We start from the raw sequence: 17,476 nt of genomic DNA on the forward strand, positions 1-17,476 counted from the left end.
TTTGCAGAGAGGATACAGACTCAGGAGCTAACATAGGTTTGGTAACCATTCTAATAACACGCTAGGCCCTGAGTTAGCCAGAGTGCCTGTGATCAGGACTGTGGTATAATTTCCTTGGGGGCATGTTGGCCCTAGAGCTGAGGAACTGGCCAGTGTAGGCCCTGGACACAGTCTGGCATCCAGGCTATTGCTTCTGCTTAACCTGGTATCCAGCCGTTCCCAGCTTTGCGGTGGAGGAGAGAGAGCTTTGGTCCACTTCGGTACGTTTCCATCAAGAGTCTCTACAAGGTAGCTTGTTATGGTATATTTCGAAGCAGTAATAGGCTGACAATGGATGGACACCAGACTACCTGTAGCTGTTACTGTGCATAGAAAGTGCTTCTCCCAATCAGTATAAGATGAAAGAAAAAGTAAGATCTTACCCACTATACAGTTAGGTGAGAAGACAGGACAGACGTCAAGAATGCATACATGACACGTGGTGCAGAGATACAAGACATTGGGTTATTGTTATTTCACAACAATGGGAAAAGAAGGGGTGCGGATTGGGTTAACAGTTTTGCTATACTTTGACAAGACCATCAAGTTGTAAGGTTAGAGATTTGACATGGACAAGAACATACTGTTAATTCTGTTAAGTTCACAAAGTTATGTGCAGAGTCTCTGGCACTTACTGTGACCAAACATGTAGATATATAGGTACTAAGGACAGTAAAACAAGGAGTATTACAAGGAATACATGTATGTTGCATTCCTCAACAGCTGAAATTTCTTAGTGTGGACTTACGGTTGTAGCCGATGTACCAGTCCTTTGCTCCCCTCCGATTGGTCCAGATCTCGGAGGCGACAGCACTAACCAAGGACAGGGCAATAAGGAGCAGAAAGAGTAGGAGGATCTGTGGGACAAGGAAAAGAGAAAAAATCATGGCAACAGTGTAAAAACTCTGTTCATTCAACTAAAATCTGGCATAGTCTTTGCTCAAATACACAAAAACAAATCTTGAACTAAGATATAATAACTCTATCAATTATAAGATACTGAAACAGAAGGCAACAACAGTAGTTCTGCAGTAGCTGTGCAAGTGCCTGTTTAAGTCTGTCCCTATCCTTTCTTTTGTAGGTCCTAAATCACATACAACACGAAAGAAAGTAAGCCCCCCTCCCATACCTGCATGTTTGTCGTCCTGTCCAGGTTGGACATCTTGATTGGTGCGCTGGTGGTGTTCTGCATCAGCTTGGTCTCATGTCCAGTGTACATCACTATACCTGTAGGGACCATAGCATAGCATTCAAACACAATACATGTACTTCTAAGCCATTACATTTCTAAGCCCTACAGTCCTGTGGACACCTGGGGAAATTACTGGTGAAAATACTGAAGTCACTAGAGTGCTGAAAGGCTGCCATAACAGACCTTTATTTATATTGTACATTACAAGCTCCTTGCAATTCAGCCCCTTGGATGCAAAGAGAAAGTAGTCAGCCTACCCCAGGAATACTAATTACACAAAATGGCATTTTATTTGTTCCTGCTTAATATATATTTCTTTGTGTGCTTACCAAAGACCCACTGTGTGTTCCTAAGCTGGGCACCCCTCAGGAGTAGCTGGTCTTGGTTCAGTGGAATGGCCCTGTGTGAGGGAGAAATAAACATCATTCTGTAAACAACCAGCACAAGAAGAAGTCTTTTGAACTGCTGTTAACCTAATAAATGACCTGGAAGATAGATAATTTGTGAGAGTTGCTCTCGTAAACAGCACATACTTAACAAGGAAAGCAGAGACTTCTGAATAGATGCATTATCCTGTATTATTAGTGAAGACTGAAGTAGCTCTTGCCAGCTTCCTATGAAAGCTGTGATGTACAAGCAGTAGCAAAGTCTTTGTGGTAAAAGAAATGATACTCGAACATCCATTTTCATGCCACTGTTTTCTCATCTTCAGAACAATACATAGATGTTTACACTACACCCATGCTTTAAAACTCATGCAGGGAAAGAGAGTCTATAAGACTGTGAAAACAATTTGAGGTAGAAGATCTGATGGAAAGACAGCGCTGTAGTGTGTTTGTCAGCAGAAGTGATGGATGTAGGATCCTATGTGTCTTACCCACTACCCAGATGTGATGGAATGACCATGAGACACCATGACAGCATGATACATGACAAAGGTAATGGTCAACAATCAACATGGTAAAAAATTCCAACATAAAAAATAACCTTAGCCCATGTATGAGTAAATAAAACCATCAAGATTCAAGAGTATGAACACATGATTCTGTAAGGATAGTTATAACTCTAAACTTATATTCCTAACCATACAGTGGGGTCATAGTCTGCATAGTATCTTTCATAAAATATTAGGAAAATATGTTTAGCAGCCACAGAATGACCTGAAATCAAACAAAACCTTTTGATCACACTGTGATTATATTGATCTGCAATGGTACAATCTAAAGGGTGATATTAAAGATAATGACACCCCAACCATAGAGATAAACACATTGATGTATCATATTGATATAAATGCTGAGGTGTATATATACTGTAGGTGTGTATAAGTTGAAAAGTCTGGAGCACCAGTGCTAACAGAGTCAGCAAAATGCCATATCATTGAAAGTAAATACATTGTATGTGTAATTAATATTATGATCTGTATCACGGGCAAAGAAAAACATCTGTGTGAATAACACACCTTAACATTAGTACACCTTAATATTAGTACATGATATATGAATAGAAGGCACACACTATTATCAGCACCAAGGACAGAGGAGGGATTGTGTATGAGTGGAAGGCACACAATACTGTCAGCACCAAAGACAGAGAATGGCTTGTGAATGTATGGAAGGCACACACTACTATCAGCACCAAGGACAAAGGAGGGCTAGTGTATCGATGGAGGCACACACTACTATCAGCCTCAAGGACAGAGAGGGCCTGTCTATGGGTGGAAGACATACATGTACAGTGCAGTCAGCACCAAGGACAGAGAAGGGCTTGTGGTTGAATGGAAGGCACACACTTCTATTAGCACCAAAGACAGAGGAAAGACTGTCTGTGAGTTGCAGGTGATTTGCAGTGTTAAGCATTTATGCAGTGACTGCAGAAATGTCCGGTTCTGACAGGTGGCTCTTCAGACTCAGGACAGTGTATTTTGTGGCAGAAGCACCAGGCATGTGGCATATCAGTGTTTCCTGCCCTTGCCAACCTATATTCTCACCTCCCTACATCAACAGGCAACGTCCCTGCCTGTAGTCTTTGATTCCTCCTGAAAGAAGATCTAATTAGTCTAAAGACGCAACGATACATCAAAGATTTAATACTGCTAATGTATGGATAGCTTGCAAGGTGTCAGTAAGTACATAATGAGACCTTGTAATAGACATGTGGAGTGCATGTAGTAGTTGTTGTAGTGTAAAGAAAGGCTTCACATAAGTCAATTTCAGAAGTATCTACAAGACAAGTTACTCAACAAGACAAGTACTCACATCTTTCCTCGGAGTCTGACGTTGCCGACAAACTCGTACAGGTGTTTGTTGGGCCCCTCCAGGTCCACTTTCCCTTCCAGCTTGGACAGCTCCTCAATGGTCAGAATGGTGGCAGTCTGGGCTAGAGCCTGGACAGGAGCAAGTAGGGCAATGTCTACTATTGTTTGTTACCTACAACACTAATGTCACTAGAATGGTGGTTCCTATCTTATAGTATCAAGATGACGTTTCAACCTTGGGGCAAATATAATGAAGCTCACGATACACCAGAAAAGCTAACAAGAGGAGTGTTAGTCCCATCACTGTCCATACATCAGAAATGTTTCCTACCTGTTTGATCTTGAGGTTGGTTTCTCCATCTAGGTTGCTGGTTTCTACGTAGCACATGCCCTGAGGTTCACTGCATTAGTGGCAAACAACAGTTTCTTTTTACAGATTATATCATATTCTATACTTGATGATCAATCAAATTTTTCATGGATCCTAGTGACTCAATATTTGAGGGGGACTTCTTCTACTGCCTAGCCCATATATAACAGGTTTTTAGCAAGTTTGTATGAAATTACTTTTGCAGAATCTTAAGAATGTAAACTCATGCTGAAGAAGTTGAGCTTTTAAATCATTGCCTTATTTTATGTTGTTTATGAAATATCCACCCCTTCATGTCTAGGGAGGATATGGTAGATGCTGGCAGTTCCATTCTACCACAGTCTAATATCAGACAGCTCCAGAGGCAATATTGGCTTTAAGAGATAGGGACTCAGTGATCTAAAGTAGGGCTGGCACCTGTGATATTTGAAGGAGGGGGAAGCAACCATGATGGATTACTTCTGAAATTACATTGACTTAAAGAAGAGGACGTTAGCAAGGGCACATGCTTTGTGTGCGTCAAGCAAGACACAATCTTGTCTGTGTCTTTATCTAATTTTTCACAAGAATATTTTATCTATGTGAATGAGACAATTTTGGTCAACTGCATGTGATGTTGTAATGCTAATGTGTGCAACGTTTTGGCTTTAGAATGGTTTTCCTATATAGGAATAGAGTTTTTTTTTAGACCCACATCTACATGAAGCGTTATCCTTGTGCAAAAGGAATTTCTTTCAGGAAAAGTCAATGTAGGAAAGAATAAAATGCCAGGGCTGTCTGATAGACATTGTGGGAGTACCATGTACCAATACTGACTTCATTTTAAAACCACTACCATTAAATGCACAGGTGAATACAAAATGAGGAAAGGTGTGGCTCGGGAATGAAAATGTCACACCAAGGTGAACTCATGCAGGTAAATCCTGGACATGATTTGTTGGAAGCCTGTTATAAAATATTGATTGGTCTGGCATTCAAGCAGGTTAGAATATGCAGACTGTGACCATGAAGCAGTTATAGACACCTCCTATCAACCTCTTATCACCCTGCTTGGAACATAGTACATTACTTGTGCTAAAACACAGGCATTTACAACTGTATTATATACATTGTTACCATTGATTATCTATTTGAGTATAGAGGAAAAATATGGGTCTTTCATCCATTTCTACTGCAGCCGTAAATCACTAAATTGTTTCAATAGAAATATACATTATATCAAGTTCAATGACACCTATGATGTGTAGTTTGTGGTACAATAGTGATTGACAGAGGAGAGAAAGGTCACTGACCTTGATGCCATGATGATGAGGTCAGCGGGGAAGAAGTGTCCGTTGGTGACCTTGACAATATCTCCAACCTCAACCTGACAAAGGAAAGGAAATCAACCATTATGTATTTAGAGAAGGTAGATATATATGTTAAAAGGTTTTTGATCTTATAAAAACTGTTTGTTTTTCAAGGCCTTGCAAGGCAATTCATGTACTCAGTCTTTAAGTAAAAATTTAAGAAGTAACATCAGGACATTTTAGGCTTTGTAGAAAAATATAGCATTGAAGAATTCATCTACTACAAGTAGCTTAACACCATCTCAATACAACATTGAACAAAGTCATCTGTAAACATTTAGAATCAAAGCGTTTATGTGACAGAAGAGATCCAAAAGACACCCTTGACATAACCACCATACCAATACCAGCTAATGCTAACTACAGGTCATATCGTAAGGGCACTGACATACAAAAGAAGCTACAGAGACATGCACATCTTGCACACTTCAGTACACGTGTGAGCAGATTTAAGGAAATGGAGGATAAGAGAGCAGGCAGATCACACAGAATGTTAGCCAACACAACACAACAGCATGCCGCTGGTTTACCTGGGTCCAATACAGGGATACCCATTGTCCATTTCGTAAAACTACATGGGGAAGGAAAGGCCAATTTTAACATTAAAAATATGTTTTTTCAATGACATCAGAACATAACAACACTACAGGACCTAAGGCAGCAGCAATTATCATTAACACTATTGGTTAATCAGACAGATACATGACACAACGTGCAATCTTTATAACATGTTGATTTAAAAATACAATAAGGTGGATTTAATACATCAGAGAATTGATACATGGGAAGACAATGTCTTTGTTAAAGTCACAGACTTCACTGAATTACTGACAGATGGTTGTTGTGGGTATGAAAATGTGTGTTTAAGCAGTTATGAGACTAACATATGATGACATCAATTTGGCAATGATGACATATGTACATAAAATTCACATGGTATTTTACATATCTGATGCATTTGATTTGTTTGACAATGTGTCGTAAGCCATAGGGTCCAACTGTGACAATTTTCAATAAGAAATAATTCAATGCTAAGTCTCTACATGTTCATTTGCATCAAAGGTTGCCTAGAAGGTCTATCCTGTATTTACATTTGATGTGTGGAAACTTACCTAAAACTTCTCGTCTATTCACTAAGTCATCTGCTCTGTGTCTTTTCTGAAAGGGGCAAAACAGTTAAAACAGTCAAACAGTTTGAAAAACTACTGTGCTTCTTCTTTGAAACAAGACATTATAAAACATACAGGTAAAAAATTAATATGTAACTTCTAAATAAAATTATTTTTGTATTCCTTTTGCAGCGAGCTACCAGTATCACTTCAGGCAAAATCTTTATTCAGTTACTACCGTAGTAAAGGTCAGATCATAACCAATCCTTTCTCCATCCTTCCTTATCTGAAATTTGCAGGCTAAGCATGGATTGTATCCTTATCTTGTCCTTTCTCCGTACAAGTAAAAGCGTACCACCCACATACACATAATTCTCCAATTCTGTGCCTGAGGTGTATTCAACAACAGCTTTGCTCTTTGAGTGTACAGTCAGACATGTAAAATTCACGGGTTCAGGTCAGTTGAGTAGGATATTCACTCTGGAGTCAAAATGAAATTTCTTGCACTCGATTATAAAATAGGCAGGCAGATGATACAGATTGTGCGGTGGGTCACTTACATAATCTTCTACGATCTCCTTGATGGCTGCCACCAGCAGGATGAAGAGCAGGGGTACAGCTGTGGTGTAACGTCCCGTGGGCGACACGTCTGGGATTTGCTGCACAAAAAGAAAGAGCTTTTATTTCAAGTACATCTATTCTATCACACATTTGTCTCGAGAGAACATCTATTATACAAATGTATTTCTGTGGTCTTCTATATATCTTCTTTGGTAGTTCCATGGTTTATGGTAAGAATATAATAACAAGAAAATCTTCTAGTTCTTTGAGTTAGGTTGCAGAATAATAAACCCATCATTTAGTTGGTTCTTTACGTAGCTGGCATACACAAGACATGGTGAAAGGTTTGTAATGTCCAGATGGAATTTTTCATGTTGACCTGCAGAGACAAACCCACCTGCAAGAGGGCGATGAACAAGAAGAAAGCGTTGGCATATCTTCTGAACTGCTCAAACAAGAACTTGGGCAGGAAGGTGAAGAAGTTGTACTTTGCAGTACTGAAAGATGACAACATTAGAAATTTTCACAAGACTGACATACGAAAAGGAATGTAAAATGAACCGTATTATTCTATTCTGTTGAAAATTAATCAAGCAAATAAACATATACAATATATATGCACAGGCAGTCTCATCTCATGTGTATTTAATTTATCACTAGTCAGCTATATGGAAAAAATCTGCATTTTATCAAATGATGTGTTTTGGGCTTGTGCATGCAGATGCAGTATCATAATATCAAACATAAGCACTTTTCTTGTATGTTTCCTACTCAACATAATTTATATGCAAAAGTATCTATACATTTTGGATTCATAACATCACAAGCTGCATGTCATATAATAAATCATGTGAATGATGATGAATATTTGTGTTGTATTTAGTGTTACAATTAACCTGATATCATCGGTACTTAGAATATTTTGCTAGAAAAATAATAGATTCAAAGAACTAGAACATCACAGCAATAGAGAACATCAGAACAATCATAAATCTGATATCCTCACAGCTTGATCTGTAATGACATTTAATCCATTCCACCCACACAGTACAGGAAGCATCCCTAATATGGATGAAACCACACAGTACTGTAATTCACTTTACGTTTGTGGCAGCAAAAGTTCACGGTCTATGAAAAATGGAGGTGTTCATGGAACTACATTTTTGTATAGCTCTATGTTTTGTTCACAGTGGTGGCAGGTGCAGAAAAAAGAAAGTCAATTAATGGTACATGTATTTGCTAACGATAATGATAAGTTCACAAGTGACTGCAAAAACTGTGAACATAAAAAGTACTAGTACCACGAAAAAATCAGGAATCACAGTATATCCTGGGTCCCATCCATATGAGGAAGATAGCTTAGGGGACGCTGGGTATGAATCATTAAGGAGCATTTTCTTCTCAGTGGGGGTATCGGACCTGATGCTGTGCTGAATGCTCCACTCTCACCTGATTTTGTTGGAGCAGAACTTGTTGATCTGCGGTCTGTTGATCAGGATGGTTCTCTGCTCTCTCTGCTGGTCCGCCAGCTCCGTGGCCCCGGACTCTGCATCGTCTTCGTTACCATGGCGCTGATAGCCACCTGTGTTTCCAACAATGTCTGAGAGTCAATTTCATTAACACAAGGACTTTATATCAAGGAGAGACATCTTTCGTTTCACTGTATGGGAAACAGTGTACCCAAATGGCACACTTGTACATGTATATATAACATCCTTGAAGGCTTGATTAACACAAACCATTCCTGACTTTGTTACCGAAGTATTCCTCTTATCTCCAACTCAGCAAGTACCCAGTACATGCATATGAAAATGGAATTTATCTGACACAAAAAATGTGCTCCATAATGTGTTTGTAAGTCATAATGTTAGATTTTGACACCAAAACAAATTGGATACAGCTTGAAGCTTCCTCTGCAACAAACATTGTAAGTTTAGAGCTCTTCAATACCTTAAAGTTTGTAACTTTCTGCAGACTAAATGAAAGAGACCTGAGGCCATAAAGAATCCAGGTTTGACGTCAGCACTCGATTGGGGCCTGTTACCAGGGGCTAAAGCATGTGAGTTTTGTGGCTATAGTTCCAATCATTACACAGTGAATTATGATAATAGTTTATATTCTTTGCTGTTGGCAAGGGCAAACTATGCACTAGTGCAGAAAAATGACTGTTATAATCTATTGTTATGATAGCCTGTACATCATGGTAGAGCTATGATTGTGAATGTACATTTGTACCTAAACGTTTTTGGCACTAGTTGAATGAATGAATGGTTTTATTCAAATTTAAAATCACTGGCAGCCACATGGCTGAATTGCTGATTCTATTACAGACGTACAATTCATGATAAAAGAAAAAGACCAGTATTAATACGTTAACATTATAAAATTTCATTTAAGCCTTATTTTTCACAGTCAGTGCCGGTCTTGATTTCAAATCTCCACAATTTAAAAACATTTAAGAGATGCGTCTTCGTCTTAGCTAGGTAAAAACGTAATTTAAGGCACTACGTAGAAATAAAATTAGCGTTATGTTTGAAAATATATGGGTCGACTCAAACAGTCCTTCGCACAACGTCGTAACTTCTGAGATTCGAACTAGGTCATACAATTTCTAAAATGGTACACAAATTTTCATAATAATTCACAAAGTTCATCATCAATTTTGCATATGATAGTTCATAGTTTGCAATTGCCAACAGCAAAGAGTATAGACTACATATATAATCATAATTCACTGTGTAATGATTGGAACTAAAGGTACATTACAAAGAGACAGAAAAGCACTATTCACATCAATTTCTTGTGAACAGTATCATGATTATTAGTATTAATTACTGTTACCTGCTGCCCCCACAGCTGGATTGTGACCAAAATATATTTTATTTTTCTCATTGACATCATTAACTTTTGATGGGTATATTCCTTAAGTGCATACACATGTAGTTCATAAATAAACAGCACTTCTGCAGCCTTAAATAGTCATTATTACTGCCATCCTATGACAAAAATGGCAGCTTTTAATGTGCTAGGACATAAAATGACAACACCAAAGAGAATAGTATGGTGATGTGTGCTAATGTAAGTGCCAATTTTCCAGGTTTACTGCTGGTATGACAGTATTCGATGTATAATTATCATGCCAAGCCAGGTCTGATTCAGTATGTGTACAGGCATACAGAGGGTTTGAACAGTGGTAATATTGTATGATTGTAAATGCCAGGATATTAGACAGTCTAACACCTGCCGTTGAGACATTAGACGTTGAATAAGGCCTGTTTAATTCTTATCAAATATGCCATACTGCAGCAATGGTAAACTCCCAAATCCCTGCTTTATGGCTGCAATCCTTCTTCCCGTGTGTGGGCGTGCCACCTGCATGGTCCCTGCTAATGGAACCAGCTACTCGGAATTACATACACTGGGGCAGGATTCATGATGATTCATATTCGTCACACCAGTGCCTGTCTCTATAGCACGGACTGATCACGACTCTTGGGCCAGGGGAGTGTCAGTTTTAGATCCAGCTTCAGGAAGGCTTCAACAGCCGCTGCAGAGCAACCACTGGGGAGCTGCTACAGGGATAGATTAAAGCTTACACGAACAAGGCTACATCAACCATTACCAACATTCCTTCTCTTAGCTGTAGCTTTCTAACCTCTCCGCTGGGATTGATATTCTTTTATCAAAAGCAAGAAGATCTATAGTTACAAGAAAGTTCAAAGAAAAATATGTTTGAAACATATGTTTGAAAATAAGATGTAATGAATGTGACTTTGTTACCGCTACCTATTTCTAGTTGGATCTTCCTGTGAAATTATAGTGTATCCTGTACATTCTTTTCAAGTCCACAATTGACATTGCTGGATGTACAACATGAAGAATTTTGGCATTTTTTTAGATAGAAATCCATCTCATACTAGGATATGAAAGACAAGATATAAGGAAATCTAAGCAGATTTATCCAGATGTGTTTCTGTTACAGTACATTTGGTTTACACAAGACCTGACTGTTGAAAATGAGACAAGGGTGATCATCACAGAGTAAATCCAGTTTCAACATGAATTGATATCATGAACTACATGTACTTAAAATATGATATAGTATCATTTTACTGACTACTGACTACCTTAGCTAAATTATGCTACCCTACACATGCAGCAATACTACAACTTATCATTAACAAGCAGGTATTTTCTTCTATGATATTTTCTTACACTTACTAATACTACAATTACATCTTAACCCTACCTACCCTTTACTTGCCCTACAACAAAGCTACGTTATGGTTATGTACTGCGACGGCACGTTCCACATAATACAAACTGTTCTCGTACCCACCTATACCCTGTGTGCTGGGGTCAGGGGGAGTAGTGCTGTCTGGAGGTGGTGGTGAGGCTGAAGGGTAAAGGTTAGGGGTCAAAGTAGGTCATGGTGAAAGTGTAGGTCATAGGTGAAAGGTGAAATGATAAGTCATGGATCGGTTATGGCTTGAGTGTAGAGCATGGGTAAGTGTCATAGATCAATGTGAAGTCAACAAAGGTCAACAAAATAAGGTCACAGGTCAAAGAAATACTGAGGTTGGTTTATTTGTCAGGGATGCAGTAGTTGAAGGGGTGCAAGAGAAGAAAGACTGATAGAATTTAAGACTATATGTCTATCATCGTAGAAGTGAAAAGTTAAACAAGATGTACAATGATTTACACACAGTATAACATTATTTCTTAATCATAGACCTACAGCACTTCTAGATAGGAGCTTCATACAAACCTGATTCATTATGTATTCATCCCATACCAACATGACAATGTTGTCCTTCAGCTATGCTGACTTGTGCACTACACTACAGATTATGACATCTGAAGGAACATACAAACTACCTCTAATACTACTTCTATTATGGTTATTTCAGAAAAGGACTGTTTCTCTACTTATCTAGATTTGTCATCACCAACTCTTTAAATGCTATAATCATTATAAGATTAGCCCAATCTTACGATAAGTGGATCATACTTTCTCAAGGGTTTATGGTACTTATTTGTATACCTAAGAGTATTACTGGTAAGAACTGGTAAAACACAACTGACAATCAAACACAAGCAACTGTAGAATGAAATACCCCTGTAATGTCACTATCACAAAATAACGTATGGATGAATACGGAAAATTGACAAGTGAACGCTATTAAAGGAAGATATCACAAGATGACACAAATCCAATAAAATGTGGATATGATTGAGACCTGTGCTGATACATAAAACACATTTCTACATAGATACACTTGCGGAAACAACTGAAGTGTCTATTGTAGATTCCATTGACAATGACGAACACAAAAATGTCTAAATAGACATTCAAGACAGTTCAAACCTTTGTCTTCTGTCAGCGTGCCTGTGGTAACTACTTTGACCTCTTCAGTGTCTGTGGGACTGTTCTCCATACCTTATCAGGTGACCAGTCTTTTACAATGGCTATCAACCACTCCAAACAGACCCATATCTCCCAACCGTGATGAACAACATACTGATTTCCTGCCTCATTGGTATCGGCAGGTTGTATCATTCAATTAGATACGAACTCTGACCTTAATGAGCCCATGGCATGCTGGTCTTATTTTTGTGTTTTGTTCACAGCTTGAGCTTTCCAATGAATGAAGGTCAGAAAAAGTGTTTACCTTAAACTTGATCTTTGACAAAGGAAAGTAAACACAGAGGCTGTGATATGTGGAAAGTAGTTGGATAATTTGATGCAATGAGATTAGCAATGGCTGGAACCTGTATATCTTTTTATTGCAAACAGTACATGATACAAGCATAAGATAATCATCATGAAAAATTTAATGTATCTGTTTCTAAACAATATTCTGTTACTGTTTGGTCTCAGATAACTGTTCATAATGGCTTGCAATGACCAAAATAGATGGCAAAATGTGCAATACTATGACAGATTGAAATCTTATGACTCAACAGAACAGACTCTGCTGGATGTACTCCAATGGACTAAACCATTGTGGAGGTGCCATAAATAATGCACACTTCCATGACTGGTGAGGTGTTGGAGGAGTGGAAGCAACCATTACATTAGATCAGGCGACGGGAATTCACAGTTTGCATGAATTTTTCAGTGACTTACAAAACGATGCATAGCACGACCATGGCTCATTACTGATAAGCTGCTATTATGGCTGATATTACATAATATGTAAATGGCAATTCAAATTAGATCTTTCCTGTAATTTGTGCAAATTCAAGCTTTCAAAACAGAGTTGCTGGAACATTGGGTTGGACACCTTTGTAACACAGCTTTTAAGGTGTAAGGCCACACCAATTTAAAATGTTGGTTCACGGATTTGCCCGCTTCATTTTTTTCCGATTTGCAAAACAATTGTGCTCATATTTTGGTCCCAACAGTTGATAAAGGAGGTCCCTTCTCTTCACAGTTGTTATGTTTCTATCAATGCAGTGGTTTGATTAAAGGTTTGAAATTTAATATAATTGAATTACAAACTAGCCTGGTATCGCTCCTATCATGCCATTTGGGGCTATCATAGGATGCCATGGTCTGTTTTTTTGTGTGTTTTTTTCAGTTGCTTCATATTTTTTCTGAGAAAATCCAAGAACCAACAAATCAAATTGGTGTGGCCTACAGGACTGTTGAAAAAGAGCCGTCATTTACGTCATAGCTGGCAGGTGTCACCGTAAACTTTGATCCCACAGCTTCAGGAAGCTCATTTGTCTGACGCAATCAGCCTGCCTCCCCATGAATGAGAAAAACGTCCAGGCTGTACATGTACATACGTCAGGCATGCTGATGGAGAAAGGTCTGCTGCAGCACTCCCTTGAGATCTGAGGCTACTGATTTCACATGTTGAGTATTGATCAAGCAACAGATGTAGATTCAGAAAGTAAAACACTGACATTTCCAGTTTTACAGTAAATTGAACGTTTTCTATTTCAAGCCATCACCATCAAGAGCACACTGATAAACCTTGACTTGATACACTGTTGAATGCAGAGTAAAGATCTGAATATCTTCTGACCTAAACTGATATGAAATGTTTGGACCAGACTTTGAGAATATAAATACTATAATTGGTATATAGTCCACTCACTTTTCCCTCCAGACAACATTGAATGATACAGGGTGAGGTTTCTTACATTATATCCAATCACCATGTGAACTATGACCCCTATGCTGTTCTAATTAAAGTGTCTTCCAAATCCTGGCTCCAAAAACGATCACACTGCCTTATTACTAATCTTACATTGTACAATCTGAAGTTCAAATCATATTAGTCTGACTGCTTCTGTAACGAATGAGCAACCCTGGTCTTATCTAGGCAGACCAGACTTTCATGTTTAGCAAATCAAAGAAGTTTAGAATCTAAAGAAAGCCGCTGGAGAAATGCAGACAAGTGCACTGCACTGGTAACAAGCACTGTTTGGAAGGCATGGTATTAATTAAACCGGTAATTCAGCACCAGGGACAGTACCAAACAATATATTGAAATATAGACCATGCTTTGATGGTTGGTAAATTAATTTCTATAGATGTGTAAGTGCAGCATGTAATGTGTAACAAGCACTGTTTGAATGGAGTATGAAACATATGATTCAGCACCAAGGAAAGTACCATTCCATCATCATCATCCACTGTATTCTGCATCTACAGTCGTATGGAAATGTTCCGTAGCTGCATTCAGTGTTTTAGAGTTAATGGTGCTGGAGACTGAAATTGGGAATGTGTTTTACTAAATGTAAATGTGAAGTTGAACGACCATGCCCCCACCATATGTCCTAGGCAATTAAGATATCCAAGGTAAACCACTGTAAGGAACCATGACACTATTTCTATTTCATGACCTACTCTCATGGGGCCTGCAGCTTGCAATTGATTGTGGTTGCACATATGTGCAATTTCAACAATTAAAATTAGTGGTACTGGCTACAATGTCTTCCACCCTCTGCACAATTTCAAAATGGTCTATGCAAATGATGAGACCATAGTCCTGAAAGGAAACTATCACATATACATAAAAAAAAAACGAGTGCCAACATGCATAACACCCACTAAGGAGTTTTACTTCAGTTCTGCTTCTGCAATGGGAATACTTTAAAGTACAGGTCAGACATCAGTAGCTACTGCAAAGGGTATGCAAATGCTTTGTAATAAAAGACTTTTATGTGCTCTCAGTGGTGGACTCTTCATGTACACGTAAGTGCACACCTTGGCTGTCTGCCCACATGCTTTGACTCTTAACAGAGGCAGCAGGCAGCTACTAGTAGGCAACTGTTGACTGTATGTGCAAGATACATGTTTAGTGTACCCACCGAATTTTTGTTCCAGCAAAGGTATTGTTACCAGGGTATTAATGGATAGGTATCAAAACTAGCAATTGGAATGGTCAACATTGACTCCTTTATATATATTAGTACTGCATGTCTCCCAAGCACTAAGACACAGGCATAAGATATAGTACAGTCAACTGTACATTTATTTCAATTCCTTCCCTACCCCTGTACAATCCTCAATGGTTGGTTCCTAAAGCTAAAATCCAATAAAGGCCACCTCCACACACAAATTGTGGGCAAATCCATACAGCTTTGGACATTCTTTACATCCATGCATCAATAATTATTGGATAGGCCTCCAATCAACTTGAGCTGCATGTAGCTGATTGTGCATCCTGAATGCCCCTGGATTTTACGAGCGAGCTAAGAGAGCTACTTTACTCCTGGGCAACATTTTGAATGGAGCTATCTGATGCAACATTGTCTACACGGCTATCATCATCTAAAACCACTTCAAGTGAAAGGCACCAAGATGTAATACTTCTGAAAGCTGAAACACATGCAAGAATCATAATTATACTAGGGAATGAAGGGGTGGAGGAAATTTCCCAGTAATATTTTTCTTTAGATTTTTAGCCTCCCAAAACTGTTATTCTTGATACAAGATTATGGTCCTACTAAAGGATAGGCATATGATACCTGAAGTACTAATTTCCTTCTTTCTCGTGTTTTATTTCTGGTACAGGTATGATTATGAAAACTATTGATTTCTCCTATATGCCTTTAAGGACTTGCAATTCATTCTGAGTACGTACAAGGCCATGTTCAGAACTCTATTGAACAATCATGTACATGTATACAGGAAATTGGTAAATTGGACACCGACCAACAGCAACGTTGGGTTACGGTTTATGACCACAAAAAGGTCAAAGTCAGACTCGGGATATTCCTACCAAATTGGGACAAAAATAGGTCAACCATTACTGGAATTACTTCTGAATGAATAATGATGGATGTAGATACCCAACTGCAATATTTGTACACAATCAATTATATGACAAAACATAAATTTGTTTACTGGTTTACATTATCTTTTCTTAATATCATTATAGTGATGGAACAAATAATTGAGATTGTATGCAACCTATGATTCTAGTAATAACAATAATCATTTTATAATGGTGGAATTTGTTTTGACAAACTGAGGTATACAGGTGAGACAGATTCACACATTCTCTCCAATAACACATATATTATGAATGAAGAGACTCTAGTGTTGAAGATTCAGATTTCCCCAAAGGACAACCTTTACAAAATGCAAAGCTGCATAAAGAATATTTTAGATACTGATGATTCAAAACCACCCAAACAGTTGAAAAGAAATTGTCCTCTAAATGACAGGGAGAAGGATATGCTATGCAGAAAATCTAAAACTCAAAATGTAACTAACAGGCAAAATGTGTGATTTATACAAGAAGAAGATACATGTCTAGTCCAGACATCATTTAGATTCAGATGAGTTCGTTGTTTTCTTGGATAGCGATGGCCTGTAGTGAAGGAATTTAAGTATGTATGTCCTTTGCAGGGCCTTTCAACCTAATGTGCATATCTACCAGCTTCAGATGGACCCTTCTGGAGCCTTAAAGTCTGTGTGTGTCTGTGTGTGCCTTTTCCATTATGTAAAACCTGTGGGTGGGTGAAGGGATGGCACACATACTAGCAGTAAGTTACGACATACATTGTAGCTAGCAGAAGCAGAATACCGGTATTGGTCTCACAGAGAACAGGAACAGTTTCAAAAATTCTATATTTCAAAATTTTATTCAAAATACAGCTATTTTAGGTAAGCAGCCATGTCATATATGATAGTGAGAATTAGGAAAGATTTGAAAAATCAATTGAAATATATAAAAAACTGAGAATTTTCAAAAAGGTTTATACTCATTTGTAGATGCAATATACTATAAAGTTTAAAATGTATACACACACATATATTCTAAAACGATTAACTATCACAGTATCACTGGTGAAATATGCTGCTTGTCTAAGGTACACATGATATAGTCGCAAAGATATTTAACAAAGAAAATCCATAAAAATGCAATATGTATATGGTGGGCAGACTTTGCCGCCACCATCGCTTGTCGAAACCACCATTCATTTCCGACCAATCTCTGTGGCGCCGCTAATGAAACACGTGGATTCCCAACCCTTCTGCGACCCGTCGAAATGAATATCAATTCTAACGTCACAGTCGGCACAGATTCCCTGGCATCTGTCCTAACATCTGTTATTGTTCACGATTTTTTT

The 17,476-nt window shown here is 38.3% G+C and overlaps 1 protein-coding gene across 7 annotated transcripts in view; it reads right to left on the reverse strand.

Moving 5' to 3' along the window:
* Positions 1–17,476, reverse strand: part of LOC109468003 (phospholipid-transporting ATPase IA-like) — a 35,202-nt gene that overhangs the window by 14,910 nt on the left and 2,816 nt on the right. For 3 of the 7 annotated variants that reach the window (XM_019766202.1, XM_019766205.1, XM_019766203.1), the window contains exons 2-13: positions 11,217–11,273; positions 8,327–8,459; positions 7,275–7,374; positions 6,877–6,975; positions 6,320–6,365; positions 5,738–5,778; positions 5,151–5,224; positions 3,820–3,889; positions 3,490–3,617; positions 1,561–1,631; positions 1,169–1,266; positions 788–896 (exon numbers count right to left, since the gene is read on the reverse strand). In XM_019766202.1, coding sequence (XP_019621761.1) covers positions 788–896; positions 1,169–1,266; positions 1,561–1,631; positions 3,490–3,617; positions 3,820–3,889; positions 5,151–5,224; positions 5,738–5,778; positions 6,320–6,365; positions 6,877–6,975; positions 7,275–7,374; positions 8,327–8,459; positions 11,217–11,273 — 1,026 coding nt within the window. Of the gene's footprint in view, positions 1–787; positions 897–1,168; positions 1,267–1,560; positions 1,632–3,489; positions 3,618–3,819; positions 3,890–5,150; positions 5,225–5,737; positions 5,779–6,319; positions 6,366–6,876; positions 6,976–7,274; positions 7,375–8,326; positions 8,460–11,216; positions 11,274–12,245; positions 12,456–17,476 lie in introns of those variants that run through there. The other 4 variants (XM_019766206.1, XM_019766208.1, XM_019766201.1 and 1 more) reach the window with 3 other exon arrangements.

Source organism: Branchiostoma belcheri, unplaced genomic scaffold, assembly GCF_001625305.1.
Source record: "Branchiostoma belcheri isolate BF01 breed outbred unplaced genomic scaffold, Haploidv18h27 scaffold19, whole genome shotgun sequence".
Lineage (NCBI taxonomy): Eukaryota > Metazoa > Chordata > Leptocardii > Amphioxiformes > Branchiostomatidae > Branchiostoma > Branchiostoma belcheri.